The 14,926-nt window shown below is 43.8% G+C and overlaps 1 protein-coding gene across 2 annotated transcripts in view; it reads left to right on the top strand.

Moving 5' to 3' along the window:
* XPO5 (exportin 5) overlaps positions 1-14,926 on the top strand; it is a 41,352-nt gene that overhangs the window by 25,361 nt on the left and 1,065 nt on the right. For both annotated transcript variants that reach the window (XM_043907578.1, XM_043907579.1), the window contains 10 exons: positions 500-599; positions 1,732-1,913; positions 7,908-8,008; positions 9,757-9,853; positions 10,496-10,632; positions 11,141-11,238; positions 12,043-12,089; positions 12,844-12,941; positions 13,565-13,627; positions 14,456-14,538. In XM_043907578.1, coding sequence (XP_043763513.1) covers positions 500-599; positions 1,732-1,913; positions 7,908-8,008; positions 9,757-9,853; positions 10,496-10,632; positions 11,141-11,238; positions 12,043-12,089; positions 12,844-12,941; positions 13,565-13,627; positions 14,456-14,538 — 1,006 coding nt within the window. The remainder of the gene's footprint in view (positions 1-499; positions 600-1,731; positions 1,914-7,907; positions 8,009-9,756; positions 9,854-10,495; positions 10,633-11,140; positions 11,239-12,042; positions 12,090-12,843; positions 12,942-13,564; positions 13,628-14,455; positions 14,539-14,926) is intronic.

The following is a 14,926-nucleotide window of genomic DNA, read 5'->3' as shown; positions in this document are numbered from 1 at the left end:
TCAGTGGTTTGTGTATTCTCATTGCTCTCAGTGATGCCTGAAGGTGTCTAAAGGCATTCTTGGAGTGAAGTGCTGACAATACCACCTTGCTCTGCAGAGGCAGAGGAACAGAGAAGAAATGAATGAAGATGGATAGGGTAGGGCAGGAGGCCACAGAGTGAGGTCTGCTGTGGCGTCAGGCTTCAGCCCCAGCACCTGTAAAGAAGTGGGAACAGCTGGTGGGGGCCATGCAAGTAGGAGCTGCACAGATACGCCTCTGTGCCCACATGGCATTTTCAAGTTTGCATCCTCTTTGCTTCTTAAAGTGTCACCAGTAACATTTAGAAGGGGGAAGAGAAGTTTAATAAATCCTCGTATGACAGCTGACAATATGATTAGACTCCTCTCACTGTAACAACTGCTCTTTGGGGTTCAAGTAATACAGCTTATTATCTCTTGAGGAAGTAACTGTCCTTGGTTAAAATCATGGTGTAACTTGTCTTTCCCCTGCCAACCGCAGAGTGCTCTCAGATGTTGATGCTTTTATTGCCTATGTGGGTGCTGATCGGAAAAACTGTGACCCGGGCCTGGAGGATCCCTGTGGCTTAAACCGAGCACGAGTAAGTAAGCTTCTCCTGGGAATGGGAAGGTGTGTTGGCCTTGGATAGAAGTAGGGTATTGTCTCTCATCCAGGTTTGTGGAGATTTTTTTGTATACGAATGAAAAATCTGGGAGCCTCCACTTCCCTGAGCGTCTCCTTTCTTTTCTTTGGTCTTGAATTCTTGAGTTAGTTCTCACAGCAGAGCTGGCGGTCTTTTTATGAAGCCGTTATTTTGATTTTAAGGATATCTTAAGTAGCTCAGAGGACTAAAGGTGTAATGAAGAAGCAGGTCAGAACTGGGTCAGCGGGTGGGTTCTCCCTGCCTTTGCTCTCTGGCATGTGAAGTCCTGGGTTTCCTAGGTGGTACAGTGGTACAGAATCCACCTACCAATGCAGGAGACACAAGTTCGGTTCTTGGGTTGGGAAGATCTCTTGGAGAAGGAAATGGAAACCCATTCCAGTATTGTTGCCTGAAAAGTTTTGTGGACAGAGAAGCCTCGCAGGCTATAGTCCATGGGGCTGCAAAGAATTAGACATGACTGAGCACAAAAACACAACACAGCTTGAAGTCCTAAATGGTGGCCTGACTTGGCAAACGTGAGATTTTTCCAATTCTTTGCTATTCAAATGAGCATTGTTCCTGGCTCCATTATGGCAAAAAGTCTTATTAGTTAACCTGGCAAGTTGTCAGTTGGTCGAAAGTACTGAGTGAGGATTAAGGCAAACCTATGAAGGCCTAATCTGGAGGATGCAAGACCAACTGAAAACCAATATGAAATGTTGTTAGGGTAAAGACAGTTTTGAAGCATGTCCAGTCTACTACCATTCCACCCTGAACGTGCTCAGTCTCATCTGAAGCATGTCCAAGCCACCTTTGATTGGGTCCTGCAGGAGGGTCACCACAGCCTCTAGGACATCCTCATGAAAGGGATGCTTCTGGAACCTACCACTGGTCTTGAAGATGGCATTGAATAGGTCCCATTTGGACTTGACTTTAAAGAAAGAAACAAGAATGGCAGTGGGGGTGGGGGGCGTCTTTTCCTTCTCTCCGACTTTTGTATCACTTTCACCATAATCTTGCAAAGATCTAACAGCACTGTGGTCTTTTCTTCCCCTTTTATGTTTACTTCTCGTGTTCTGTTTTTCTATAGATGAGCTTTTGTGTTTATAGCATCCTGGGTGTTATGAAACGAACTTGCTGGCCCACTGACCTAGAAGAGGCCAAAGCTGGGGGATTCGTGGTGGCTTATACGCCCACTGGGAACCCAGTATTCCGTAACCCCTGCACAGAGCAGATCCTGAAACTTCTTGACAATTTGCTTGCCCTTATAAGGTGAGTCAGACTGAGGGTTTTTCTCTGTTGTGTTTAAGACTTTTTACCTGACAAATCTCCAAAGCTTAATTTGTTTATGTTTCTTCAGACCATTTGGTGGTAAATGAGAGATTAGGTCTTGATTCATTCTAGAAGGGCTCTCCCTTGTCTAAATCCTGAATTCCAAGTGAACATATCTGTGGGTGCTAATCTCAAAATGGCTTTTCTCATTTTGAGCACCCCCTGAGTTCTTTTACTTCTTTAAACTTCATTCCGTACTAAGTTTTCTTTAGTCTAAAATGTTGCCACTAAGGGAATTGTTCATTGGGAGCAGGGCAGTTTCTTTCTGTGGTGGTGCTTTTCTGGGTTAGATGTTCAAATGAGCTCCTCTGGATTTACTAGTAGTGACTGTGCTCTCAAATGGATCAAACACAGCAAAGGAAGCCATGGCACCTCTTCCACGGCAGGGTCCTGGGTTTCTATTTCTCAAAGCTGAGTCCTCAGACCAGCAGCATCAGCAGTCACCTGAGAGCTTGGTTAAAATGTAGAATTATGGCTTCACCCCAGACACACTAAATCTAGACTTATTGATTACTCGATATATGTTTGATGATCCAGGAATAGATAGTCTCTGCAGTGCAAGAGAGCTTCTGGAGAGCAGCACTTCTTACTGACCAAAGCAAAATTTGATTGCTTTTTTACATCTTACAGTGTTTCTGAGTTCAGGTGAGAGCTCTATTCCACTGCATTTTGGCCGCTTACCCTGTGGTGTAGGACCACAGTCGCAGCTGGGCAGACAAGTTATTCATGTCTCAGGGATGCTCTGCTGGCAACAGAATCCAAGGTTTTAAGTTAATGTTGACCACATTGGAGGGCTGGAGTGTCTGAACAAGTTGTCATTGTGGACATGTCTATGGAAATAGACGATATTTTGAAGTATGGCTTGCATGTTGAGAGGGTAGTAGAATATTTAGTCAAGGAAAGGTTTGTTAGCATGTGTATGTTTCTAAGACCAGAAGGATCTTCTGTAGCTTAGAGAAATAAGAAAATGATGAAGTCAGGCGGCAAGAGACTCACTGACTTTTTAGGCCTGTGGCCAGAGTCCCTGTGGTAGGAACCTAGACCTGAAAACGGTGCACCGCTGGTCAGGCAGGGAGACAAGACAGTTGTCAGAGAGTTCAGTGCTTTTGGAAAATCCCAAAGTCAGTCAAAAGGTATTTTGAAAAATGTTGAGTGTAGTTAGTTACGAAGTAGTTAGATTCCTTGAGAAGTGTGCAGCTGGAGCTGTTAAAAGTTTTGCCTTACTTTTGTGATAAATTTTACCTTGAAGTATAATGTTAAGGGTACAGATACACATAAGAAAAGGACACGACTTGTGAGTGCAGGCAGATGGATTTTGACAAAGTGGACACCTCTGTGCCATGAGCACCTGCATCACTGAACAACCTTCCCCAATGCCTCTCCGTCCTTACCACATTTCAAAAATTTAGTACAGAAAGAATTTAAAATACCTCACTCATTTTTATATTGCTAACACTGATCTTTTTATGTGTCAAGTTAAATAACAATATAATTAATTTAACCTATTTCTTTTCACTTTTCAAGTTTGGCTGGCTAGAAAATTTTAAATGGCTTACGTGGCTTACATTTTATTTCCACCGGACAGGTGTTCTTAGTGGGTTGGATGGAAGATAGATGTGGGGGATAGAATTCTCTGGTTCTCAAAAGGTTCATTATCATTCACTATCTATTAGAATAACAACTTTTCTGATAAACTTGAAGTTTTTTACGTTGTTTCCATATCTCTGTGATGTTTTATTGTAATCTTTGTATGTGGGAAGCCTTGGTTAGCCTAGTGATTATACTTTTTTGCTTGTTTGATATATGTATATATTTTGAAATGTTACCACAGTAGATTTAGTTACCATCATCACCTCTCGTTGTTACACATTTTTTTTCCCTCTGTGATCTCTTTTTTAAGATCTCTCTTTCAAACACATAATACAGGATTGTTAACTGTAGTCACTATGTTGTATATATTACCTCTCCAGAACATATCTTTTTAATGGAAGTTTGTACCTCTGACCACCTTCACCCATTTTCCCCACCCCCATCTCCTTCATCTGGCAGCCATCAAACTGGTTCTGTTTCTATGAGTTTGGATTTTTTTATTCCATATGTAAGATCATACTGTATTTGTCTTTCAGTGTCTGATGTATTTCATGTACATAATGCCTTCAAGGTCCATCATGTTACAGAGAGCAAGATTTTCTCCTCTATTGTGGCTGAATAATATATACCTCTGTGTATGATGGTTACATTTCTTAGCTGATGATAAGAATATTTCAATAAGTACAGATCATGCACAACTTAAAACTTTTATCACTTGCTTGTCTTTTTCTTTGCCAAGCAATAACTAGTTCCTCTTAATAGTGGAAGCATAGTGCTCTAACTTGCAGGTGTATCAGGAAAGGCAATATTTTAGAAATCTGAATATTACTAGGGCTTGTCGGACGCCCTGCTTATGACTCCTTGATCTGGAATCAGAGATACCAGAGCAATATGTACTGAGTCCTTCTTCCACTGCATTTGAGTTAGAAGTGCAGTTACCATGTTGCCACCTCCTTAGTGAGAAGTCGTTCAACTTAAAAAAATATAACAGCATAGTATATACCATATTAATAGAAAAAGGAGGTGACCCAGTTGATCATCTTAATTGACACAGAAAAGGCATTTGACAGAATTCACCACCCTCTCATGATAAATCCAACACCCTTTCAACAGTGTTGTTTTGCAACAGCAAACTAGGACTAGAAGGAAACTTTTTCAACATGGAAATGATTTTTTTTTCCCAATTATTTTTATTAGTTGGAGGCTAATTACTTTACAGTATTGTAGTGGTTTTTGCCATACATTGACATGAATCAGCCATGGATTTACATGTGTTCCCCATCCTGAACCCCCCTCCCACCTCCCTCCCCATCCCATCCCTCTGGGTCATCCCAGTGCACCAGCCCTGAGCACTTGTCTCATGCATCCAACCTGGACTGGCGATGTGTTTCACGAAAATGATTTTTACAAAAAATCCATAGCTTATATTAATACTCTGGTGAAAAGATATAGAGCTTTTCCTCTGTCATCAGGAACATGAGAAGGATGTCCACTTTCACCACTGTTGTTTAACATTGTGTACTAGAAGTCCCATACACAGCAATTAAATAAGAAATAGAAATAAAGATGTCCAAATTAGAAAAGAAGCAAAACTATCTGCACAAATGATGATCCTCCCATTTCATGGAAGATCCCCCCAAAAAAACACCAAAAAAAAAAACAAAACAAAAACTACTACTGCTAATAAATAAATTCAGCAAAATTATAGAATACAAGATCAACATACAAAAATCAGTTGTGTTTTTATACACCAGCAATGAATGATCCCCAAAGGAAATTAAGAACGTAATTACATTTGTAATAGCATTCAGAAGAATAAAGTATCTAGGAATCAGTTTAACCAAGGGATATGAAAGGCGTATTCTGAAAACTAAAAACCATTCCTGGAATTAAAGATGACCTAAAGGGAAAGGCATCCTGTATTCATGAATTGAAAGACTCAAGTTCATTAAGATGAAATATTACCCAAAAACAATCTGAATGTTGAATGCAATCCCTATTGAAATTCCAACAGTGGGAATTCCCTGGCAGTCCAGTGGTCAGGAGTGCACCTCTTCTACTGCAGGGGGCACAGGTTTGATCTCTGGTCAGGGAAATAAGGTCCCCCAGGCTGAGTGGCAAACAAACAAATTTCCAACACTTTGTTTTGTTTTACAGAAAGCTGATCCTCAGATTCATATGGAATTGCAAGAAGCCCCCAAAAGCCAAAACAGTTTTGAAAAAGAAGCACCAAATTGGGAGACTCAGACGTCTTAATTTCAAAACTTATTGCAGAGCTAGAGAAGTCAAAATAGTTTGTAACTGAGAAGGATAGTGATGGTGCTTTAGTCACTGAGTTGTGTGTCCAACTGACTCTTTGTGATGCTATGGACTGTAGCCCGCCAGGCTCCCCTGTCCATGGGATTTTCCGGGCAAGAATACTGGAGTGGGTTGCCATTTCCTCCTCCAGGGGATCTTCCCAACACAGAGCTTTAACCCGCATCTCCTGCTTGGCAGGCCTGTTCTTTACCATTGAGCCACCTAAGAAGCCCACTGAGAAGGGTAGACATATAGAAACAGATAATCTCATCAAAATGCACAAAAGGCTTGAATAGACATGTCTCTAAAGAAGATATACAAATGGCCAATATGGCCATGAAAAAATGCTGAACGTCTTTAGTCATTAAGGAAATGTAAATCAAAACTAAAATAGAGAAACCTCACACCCATTAGGATGGCAGCTATCCAAAAATCAGAAAATAAGTGTTAGGAAGGATGTGGAGAAATTGGGACCCTTATACACTGTTGGTAGGAATGTAAAATAGTACAGCTGCTGTGGAAAACAGCTTGGCAGTTCCTCAGAAATTAAAAATAGTGGGAATCCCTGTTGTTCTGCTGGTTAGGACTCTCTGCTTCCACTGCAGGGGGCCCAGTTTCAATCCCTCATCAGAGAACTAAGACCCTGCAGTGCAGCACCCCCCCAAAAAAAAAAATTTTAATTCAACAATTAAAAATTGAAAACAGAATTACCATATTAAGCAGCAATTCCAGCTCAAGGTATATACTCAAAAGAATTAAAATTGGGTCTTAAAGAACTATTTATACAACCATGTTCATAGCAGCATCACTCACAATAGCTATATAAAACGTGGAAGCAACCAGAGTGTTCATCAGTGGGTGAGTAGATAAGCAAAATGTGATCTATACAACAGAATATCATTCAGCCTTAAGAAGGAGGGAGTTTTTGCAACATGCTACAGTATGGGTAAACCTTGACTTCATGCTAAGTGGAATAAGCCAGTCACAAAAACGCAGTTTAAAGGAGTGTAGTGATGAATGCACATGGTTAGGTTGTTTTAAAAATTATTGCAGGTTTTCAAAAAATAAGCGTGGTCTAAAATAATCGTATCCATCTTTTTAAAAGTTATCTATTTATTTATCTATTTGGCTGTGTCGGGTCCTAGTCGCAGCATGTAGAATCTCGGTTGCAGCGCACAGGCTCTAGTTATTCTCAGACTTAGTTGCTCCATCACATACAGGATTAGTTCCCCAACCAGGGATTGAACCCGAGTCCCCTGCAATGCACAACGGATTCCTAATCACTGGACCACCAGGGAAGTCCTTCAGTGTTCATCTTAAATATTTAATCTGCCTGGTCCATTTTATATTCTAGAATTTTCTGTACATTTGATTTTTTATAATTAACCTGTAAAAGAAAAATAGGTAGCTATGCTCTCTGGCTGTCGTGTTCAGGGGTGCCATTGCTGTGGAAGACAGACAGATCAGGTCCGTACTCTTAACAAAGCTGATAAGTATTCAAGTGAGTCATTTTTGGTGAGGAAGAAATGCTCACGTTAGAAATTGTAGATGTGCCCCTAGGAGGCTAAACAGCTGTCAGACATTGTTGGGTCCACCCTGCTGGATCAGAGACAAAATATCCTAAAAAGGGGGGTATATCACTACCTGCTGTCTGTTCCTGCCGGTGTTCCTACATGTCTTCCTGCATCATAGTGCCTCTGACATTTCATCCTTAGTCACTGGCAGTCAGAAAACAGAGTGCCCAGGCACTGTCTCAGATTTGAAAGAATTTTGCTTTCCAGCTTTAGACTGAGATGTTGTCCAGCTCTCTCAGAATTCGGTTCTTGTTGTTGATTGCTGTTAGGTGTTGTATACCATACAAATAAACTTAATAGCTTCAAGTCTAACCCCTTCTCCAGGGAAACATTTAAATTCTCCTGCCAAGAATAGTGCTGACAGGAAGATGTCTGTGTGGAAATGCAATATCATTGAATTATAAGGTGAAATCCACTCTTTCCTTCTGCAGCAGGCTAAGAAAGTTCACACAGCATTCTTATTTTTTTTCAGAACTCACAATACATTATACGCACCAGAAATGCTAGCCAAAATGGCAGAACCTTTCACAAGGGCTCTGGATATGCTTGAAGTGGAAAAATCTGCTATTTTAGGTAAGGAATCTAACCTTTTTTTTTTTCGTGAGGTTCACCTTATCCCTAATGCAGCTTCATTGTGCCTTGTATCCCTTTCTCCTCACCTGGCAGCACCTTGACCACTAGTTTGTTCAGAAATGCACATATGGAATTCCTGCAGGCTTTCTGGAAACAAATACATTCACTTTATTATCTTAACATGCAGAGAAGGTCTCCAGAAGCATACACACCCCACATTAACCCCTCCTCCGCTTTACCTACCAGCTGGTGGTACATGTTAGAGCGTTTAGATTGTAAATAAACCATGGTTTTTTGACTTGAAGGATATTAGCTTACTTTCCTGTCTTTTGTATGAGTGGCAGGGGGAAGGGGGAAATTAATCAAACAATTAAGCTTAGCTTTAATCAGTAAAATATTATATTTATTATTAAATTTTTAAAGGAATAGTTTCTAAGTCAATTTTCTCAAGTTTTGCCTTTATCAGAACGTTGCTTTAACTCGTATTTCCCATTAGCAAATAACTTTACAATCATAATCGTGATACGTGCTATGTAGGAAAGTGACTGGGAGAGAGGGTTTATTGGAAGACCCAACCCAGTCGTGGAGAGGAGTCACAAGATTGCCTCTGAGTGGAGACTTAGGATGCACAGGAACCAACCAGACTGGGGGGCAAAAGGAGATGCTGAGCATTCTAAGCAGACAAGAGTGGCAGATGCCAGGTCCCCAGGCATGAGGCAGAGAGCTCAATATATCCAGGGAAGAGGAGGCAACTCGGTGTGGCTGGAGCACGGAGAGCAGGGTGGTCGGTTAGAAGTTGGAACTGGAGACAACAGAGTTGTCTAAACTGTGTGCTGATCTCTGAAAGTTCAGGCTGGCACTCCATCACAGCCCCCACAGTGTTTCTTGCCCCGGCTATCACCCCTGCCTGGGCCTGGCCATGATTAAGCAGTCCAATGAGCATGCCTCAGCTGTGACTTAATGACCAGAAGACTGTCGATGTCCCTTTCCAGGGCCCATCTGTCTTAACCTAAATGATCCTGGGCCATTTCCTTTGGCACCACTACTTAAGCTCCCTGTTTCAGACACCAGTAAAGATAGAACATCCAAGAAATGTCTTACTATTAGTATAAAAAGTAGGTTTTTCTTCACCACCTATTCCTCTTCCATCCCCCTTCAGTTATGCAAATTAAGCCAGGAACTTGTGCTGTAGAAATGTATGACCAACCAAAACATAGTAGAATGGGTAAGCAGTTCCCCTGGCAGCTGCCAACCAGAAGCAAGGCCGGAAACAAAATTGCCTTTGATTAGAAGTACAGATCTTCAACGGCAGCTGTTATACTGAAATAAATGGACTTCATTTTGATCTGCTATACATCTCGGCCATTTGCATAAAATTTTGCTTGAAAAAGAGATTCTGTGACTTAAAAGGGAAGGGGTACATTCCCAGTGCTTTATGGAGAGATCATTTGGGGCTGTCATTGTGTGCTTCGGTACAAGTTCCATCTGGAGAAACCCAGGCGAAGGTTGGAGTCCTCAGACCTGGACACTTAAATGGCTTTCACCTTTTCTTGCAAGGCAGTGTAGCAGTCCCTTCAGGGAAGCTATTAGCGTCTCCTGCTGGTAGAAGGCTTGGTTAGCTGCTTTGCATTTATCGCACCCCACCCCACCCCCTACTCCCCAGACCACCTCTGCCTGCGGGAGGGTGCTGGTAGGTTGAGAGCCCTCGGCAGTGGAACAGTAGGTTCCTGACCCATCTTTGTCTGTAGGATTACCTCAGCCTCTCCTGGAACTGAATGACTCTCCTGTCTACAAAACGGTCTTGGAAAGAATGCAGCGTTTCTTCTGCACCCTCTATGAAAACTGGTAAGGAACCAGTGCTGCCTTTTCATGTTCTTCTCCTAGACATGCACTGTATAGGAATGGCCTTGGGGTTTACATCTGATCCAGCATTCTAGTGTACAGGTAATATGAGGACAGAATTTGATGATTCTAGTGTCAAATCAAAATGAAAAGGCTGATTTTCTCCTTTTTCTTTTTTTTTAACTGTCACATGTGCCTTTAATCCTAGCCACGACTTGATATTTTAATGCCCACCTTGTCTATTTCCAGTGCATATAATGATGAGATCAGAGTAGAAGATACAGTGATGAGGATGCATGTTCTCAGACCCCTCACTACTCATAGCCCACTTTCCGTGCGACACTAGAAGGTGGCGGCCATGTTTGGTGGCCTGGGGTCCTGGTTGTGGCATCAAGGGCAGGGGGTAACTGACTCTGCTGTCAACAAGTTTCCTTAAAAGTGGTGGGGGCTAGTATTTTCACTTCTGATAGAAGATTTAAGTCCACATCTTCAAAGGATGCTGATTAAACTGAAGTTCTCTTAAGAAAATACAGTGAATTGCTTTTCTAGCTGAGAAGTCTTCTCGTAGACAAGAGATTCCCAGGGGAGTCAGGGATAGTGGTGACAGATCATGGATTTGACGTTGTCCATGATTTTCGCTTGCAGTTTCCATATCCTCGGGAAGGCAGGCCCTTCCATGCAGCAGGACTTCTACACTGTGGAGCACCTGGCCACCCAGCTCCTCAGCTCTGCCTTCGTCAACTTGAACAATATTCCTGACTACCGACTCAGACCCATGCTTCATATCCTTTCGAAACTCCCTGGAAAACCCCCAAAGGGCCAGAAGGTTAAGACAGGAACAGTTCACAGGCATTAGAGGAGGCAGAGCTGAGCTGCATGAAACAGATGGAGTCATTTCTATTCAGTATACAGTTACCACATTAAAAAGACAAGAAGATTGAAGTAAACAGCAGGGAGAACCTGAAAGCAGTTCAGGGGGTCCTGAAAGCTCTTTCTCCTTAGGGATAGATATCTTTACCCTCCTGTTGCTTGGAGAGATGGGAGATGAGGCTTTTATCCCTTTTCTGTACTGGGTCAGGTGCCTCTCTTTGAAGACACACTCAGACTGCATTCTCACTCGGATTCTTTGTTTTCATTTGTCTGTTTTGGGGAGTGTCCTTCTTCCCTGAAGTTACAATACAAGGAGAGTGGTGAAGGAGAGCTTATTGTAGTTCCAGCCTCACAAGGGAGAGGTGCTTAGAGCAACAGGGTGTCGCTCGTATGCTAAGGCTCCTTAACCTGCCGCGGCATGGGTCTTTGTGAAGCCTCTGGTGCTCTTCTGTCCCCCGGAGCACTATGAAGCCCTGGTGTCTCCCATCCTTGGACCTCTTTTCACCTACCTCCACGTGGTAAGAGATCAGTCAGGAAAGGGTAGCACAGAGACCTTAGAGCTGGTGGCCTCTTGTGAGTCTCACAAGCTAAGAGCTCCCAGAAGTGTTGTCTCCTTGCCCTGCCAGGACAGCTGCACATCCGCCCCACCCTACTCCCCACCCCGACCCTGCCCTGGGTAGAGCAGCTCACCCAAGAACTAAACTGGTTCCATTGCCCACCAAACACATGCAGTCTCAGGTTCTGCTCCTGTCCTGTTAACTGAGGAGAGGTGGTCAGCGGAGTGCTCCTCCAGGGTTCTGTTTCCCCAGCTCTGGAATTAAGCAGGGAGACCAGCTGGGCAGAGAATACAGTGTGTCCAGAAGAGACTCAGGAATTCTAAAATGCTCTTGATCCTTGCCAAGCAAAGAAATGTTTGATATGCTCCCCTTGACTCGGGTTTGGGAGAGGATGTTGTTCTGTTGCTGAGTCATGTCTAACACTCTTCAACCCCATGGACTGTAGCCCGCCAGGCTCCTCTGTCCATGGGATTTTCCAGGCAAGAATACTGGAGTGGGCTGCCATTTCCTTCTCCAGGGGATCTTCCCAGACCAGGGATCAAATCCATGTTTCCTGCATTGTCAGGTGGATTCTTTACCACTGAGCCACCGTGGGAGAGGTTACAGAAACCATATCTGGTTTTTTAACCTTGTGGGATTTCTTAAGGCTCTTCAATTGTTACCTGGACTCATCCTCAGCTAATTCTAACCACAGAGTGGCCCTTAGATATTATCTTTTCCAGCCTTCCCCACAGTGTAGCGCTTATTTCTGTTTTGTTTTCCCAGAGGCTTTCCCAAAAATGGCAAGTCATCAACCAGAGGAGCCTGCTTTGGTAAGGGAGTGTCTCTTCTCCTTGATAGATGAGCTTTCAGCCAGGTTTGGGATGAGAGAAGGCAGCCATAGGGTAGGAAGGATTCTACCATCCCAGGTCTAGAAGAGTAGTGGGTTATAGGTCATGTTCAGCCTAAATGGTAGAAGAAAGGATTCTACCATCCCAGGGCTAGAAGAGTGGTGGGTTTTAGTCATTCTCAGCCGAAATGGTAGATGGCCTTTCCGTGACAGGAAAACTCGGCTCAAGCTTTCATTGGGGGTACCTTCAGCTGCCTTAGGTGAATGCTGAGACATCCTTACCACTTAGGATTTTGATCTAGTCCCGTCAAGCCAACTAGATAGTCACAAGTATTATAACAATGCCCCTCGGTGATCACTGCTGCTGCATACAGGCTTTGTGCAGTTGTGGAGAGCAGGGGTCACCCTTTGTTACGGTGCCTGGGCTTCTCATTGCTGTGGCTTCTCTTGTGGAGCATGGGCTCTAGAGTGTGTAGGCTCAGTAGTTGTGACACATGGGCTTAGCTGCCCTGTGGCATGTGGGATCTTCCCAGACCAGGGAGCGAACCCGTGTCCCCTGGGTTGGCAGGTGGATTCTTAACCATTGGACCACCAGGTAAGTCCACTGCTGCCCACTCCTAATATCCGAGTGGATTGTAGACCAGGGAAGTCAGGAGAAGGAAGTGGGCACAGAGGACCTGGCTAGGGTCACTGCCTCTTTTGCATTCCCATGAGACTTGGTCCCTGGTTTTCTGCAGTGGAGAAGATGAGACAACAGATGAAAACCCAGAGTCTCAAGAGATGCTGGAGGAACAACTGGTGAGGATGTTAACCCGAGAAGTCATGGACCTGATCAGTAAGTGGCATGGGAACCAGGGGTAGAAGACAAGCCTTTTTCTGGAAAAACAGCTGGTCACTCACCTAACATGTTTGCAGCAACACTGACAGACTGATAAGAAATAATGAACTAAATAGAAACTAGGTAACCCTTAAGTCAACTTAAAGACATGTTATGAATTGTGAACTGAATTGTAGTTGTTCATACTAAGGCCAGTACATGAAGAAATGGTTCACATAGTAGGAGGAGTTTGGATTAATGGTAGGAGTAACTTCCTAGCTTTGTCAAACGGGGAAACTTTTGATTCTTGGACATGCAGGTGGTTATATTTCTGTTTTATTTTTTGGTTAGTTCATTTGTTTGACATCCAAAGTAGACCAGTTATACCTATGAGACCTCCACTCCGAGTCAGTTACTCTTAGGTCATTCTGTAATTTCCGTCCAGTTGATTGAACTTGAAGAGGGACCAGAACACGGTCTGGTCAAATGCTTCGGTTTCTATTGGTGAAGCCAACTTTTTGCCTGGATGGTCCTCTACCTTCCCTCGTCCTCGCCTGCCCAGAGACAGTTTGGGATCCACTGGCCTGAGATGGCTGTTGTCTCGTGATAATCAGCCCAGTAACCCTGCTTTCTTGCTTTAGCCGTGTGCTGTGTTTCAAAGAAAGGTGCTGACCATACTGCTGCTCCCCCTGCAGATGGAGATGGTAAGTGAGGCTGATGCAGCCCTTGGAGGTCAGCCGTTAAGCTCCTACTCCTAAATATCATTATTTCTGTAACCAGGTCAGTTCCCATAGAAACCATGTCCCTAGCAGGCTAGTGGGGAGGAGACTTTGTACAGGTACATGTAGCTTTCCCCTGTACTGGCCGCCTTGCTGTGTTCTCCCAGCACCATCCCCCAACAGAGCCTCTGCACTTGGTGATCCCTCTATCCAGATTCTGGATCAATCTATCCAGAATGATTGTTCTCCCAGCTATGTGCTGGACCAGCCCAGTATGTTGTTGTTTGTATTCAGGTCTCTGCTCAGATGTCACCTCTGAGGGGTGTCTTTTATGACTGTCTCATCACAAACAGCAGCACCAGCCTCTGGTCTCCTTCTCTGCTGTCTTACCAGCACTGATCACTGCCTGACATCATGTTTTACTTATTTTATCAGTGACTTCTCTCCCTCACTACAACTTAACTCTCAACAAGGAAGGGATTTTGTCCTATTCCTATTATATCCCCAGTAAGTAAATCAGTGTCTGCTACAGTGGGTGCTCAAATATTGGTTCAATGATAAAAGAGCCTCTGCTTTTGTGGCTTTTTAAGTAACTGTCCAGAAAAAATTGTTTTGCAAGTGTACAGTTAGGTGTCCCTAGATTTGCCATGGGCCAGGGCTTCTACACCCTCTCATGAGCCTAACGGGCTGTCCCAGTACCTAGAACCACCAGTCAGCCCAGGATCCTCACTCTGCTTTACTCCAGGCTTCTGTCAGAAAGGACACCCTCTGTTCTGAAAGGATGAACCTTAACATTCTGCTCTCTGCTTACAGATGAAGAGATGATGGCCACGGAGGTAGCCCCCTCAGCCATGGCGGAGCTTACAGACCTGGGGAAATGCCTGATGAAGCATGAGGTGGGTGAAGGGGCAGGTGAGGTTCTCTCCTTGCCCTGCTGGGGAGCCCGCATCCACTTTACTCACTTTCTGGTACCACCAGGAGGGTATTTTGGTAATATTTCTTCATATGGGAAAGGCACAAGGCCCCGGTATTCCCATGCTGGTATGGGTCAAGGCTCAGATGAACACCCAGGCACACTGCCACCAGGCCCTGGTGTTCAGCCTCCCCGAGCCTAGGTTCTGTCTCCTTCCTGCACAGGTTTTCTTTTCTATACTGGTTGGTTCCTGTTTTTGATGGCCTGATAGACAGCAGAAATAAACTCACATCTCTTCAATAGCTGCTTCTATCATTTTCCTGCTTACCTATTGAAACGCTGGCTCCTGATGCATAATAGAGAACACTGCT

This window comes from Cervus elaphus, chromosome 7 (genome assembly GCF_910594005.1).
Source record: "Cervus elaphus chromosome 7, mCerEla1.1, whole genome shotgun sequence".
In the NCBI taxonomy this organism is placed as follows: Eukaryota; Metazoa; Chordata; class Mammalia; order Artiodactyla; family Cervidae; genus Cervus; species Cervus elaphus.
This window is presented reverse-complemented; position numbering and strand designations above follow the sequence as displayed.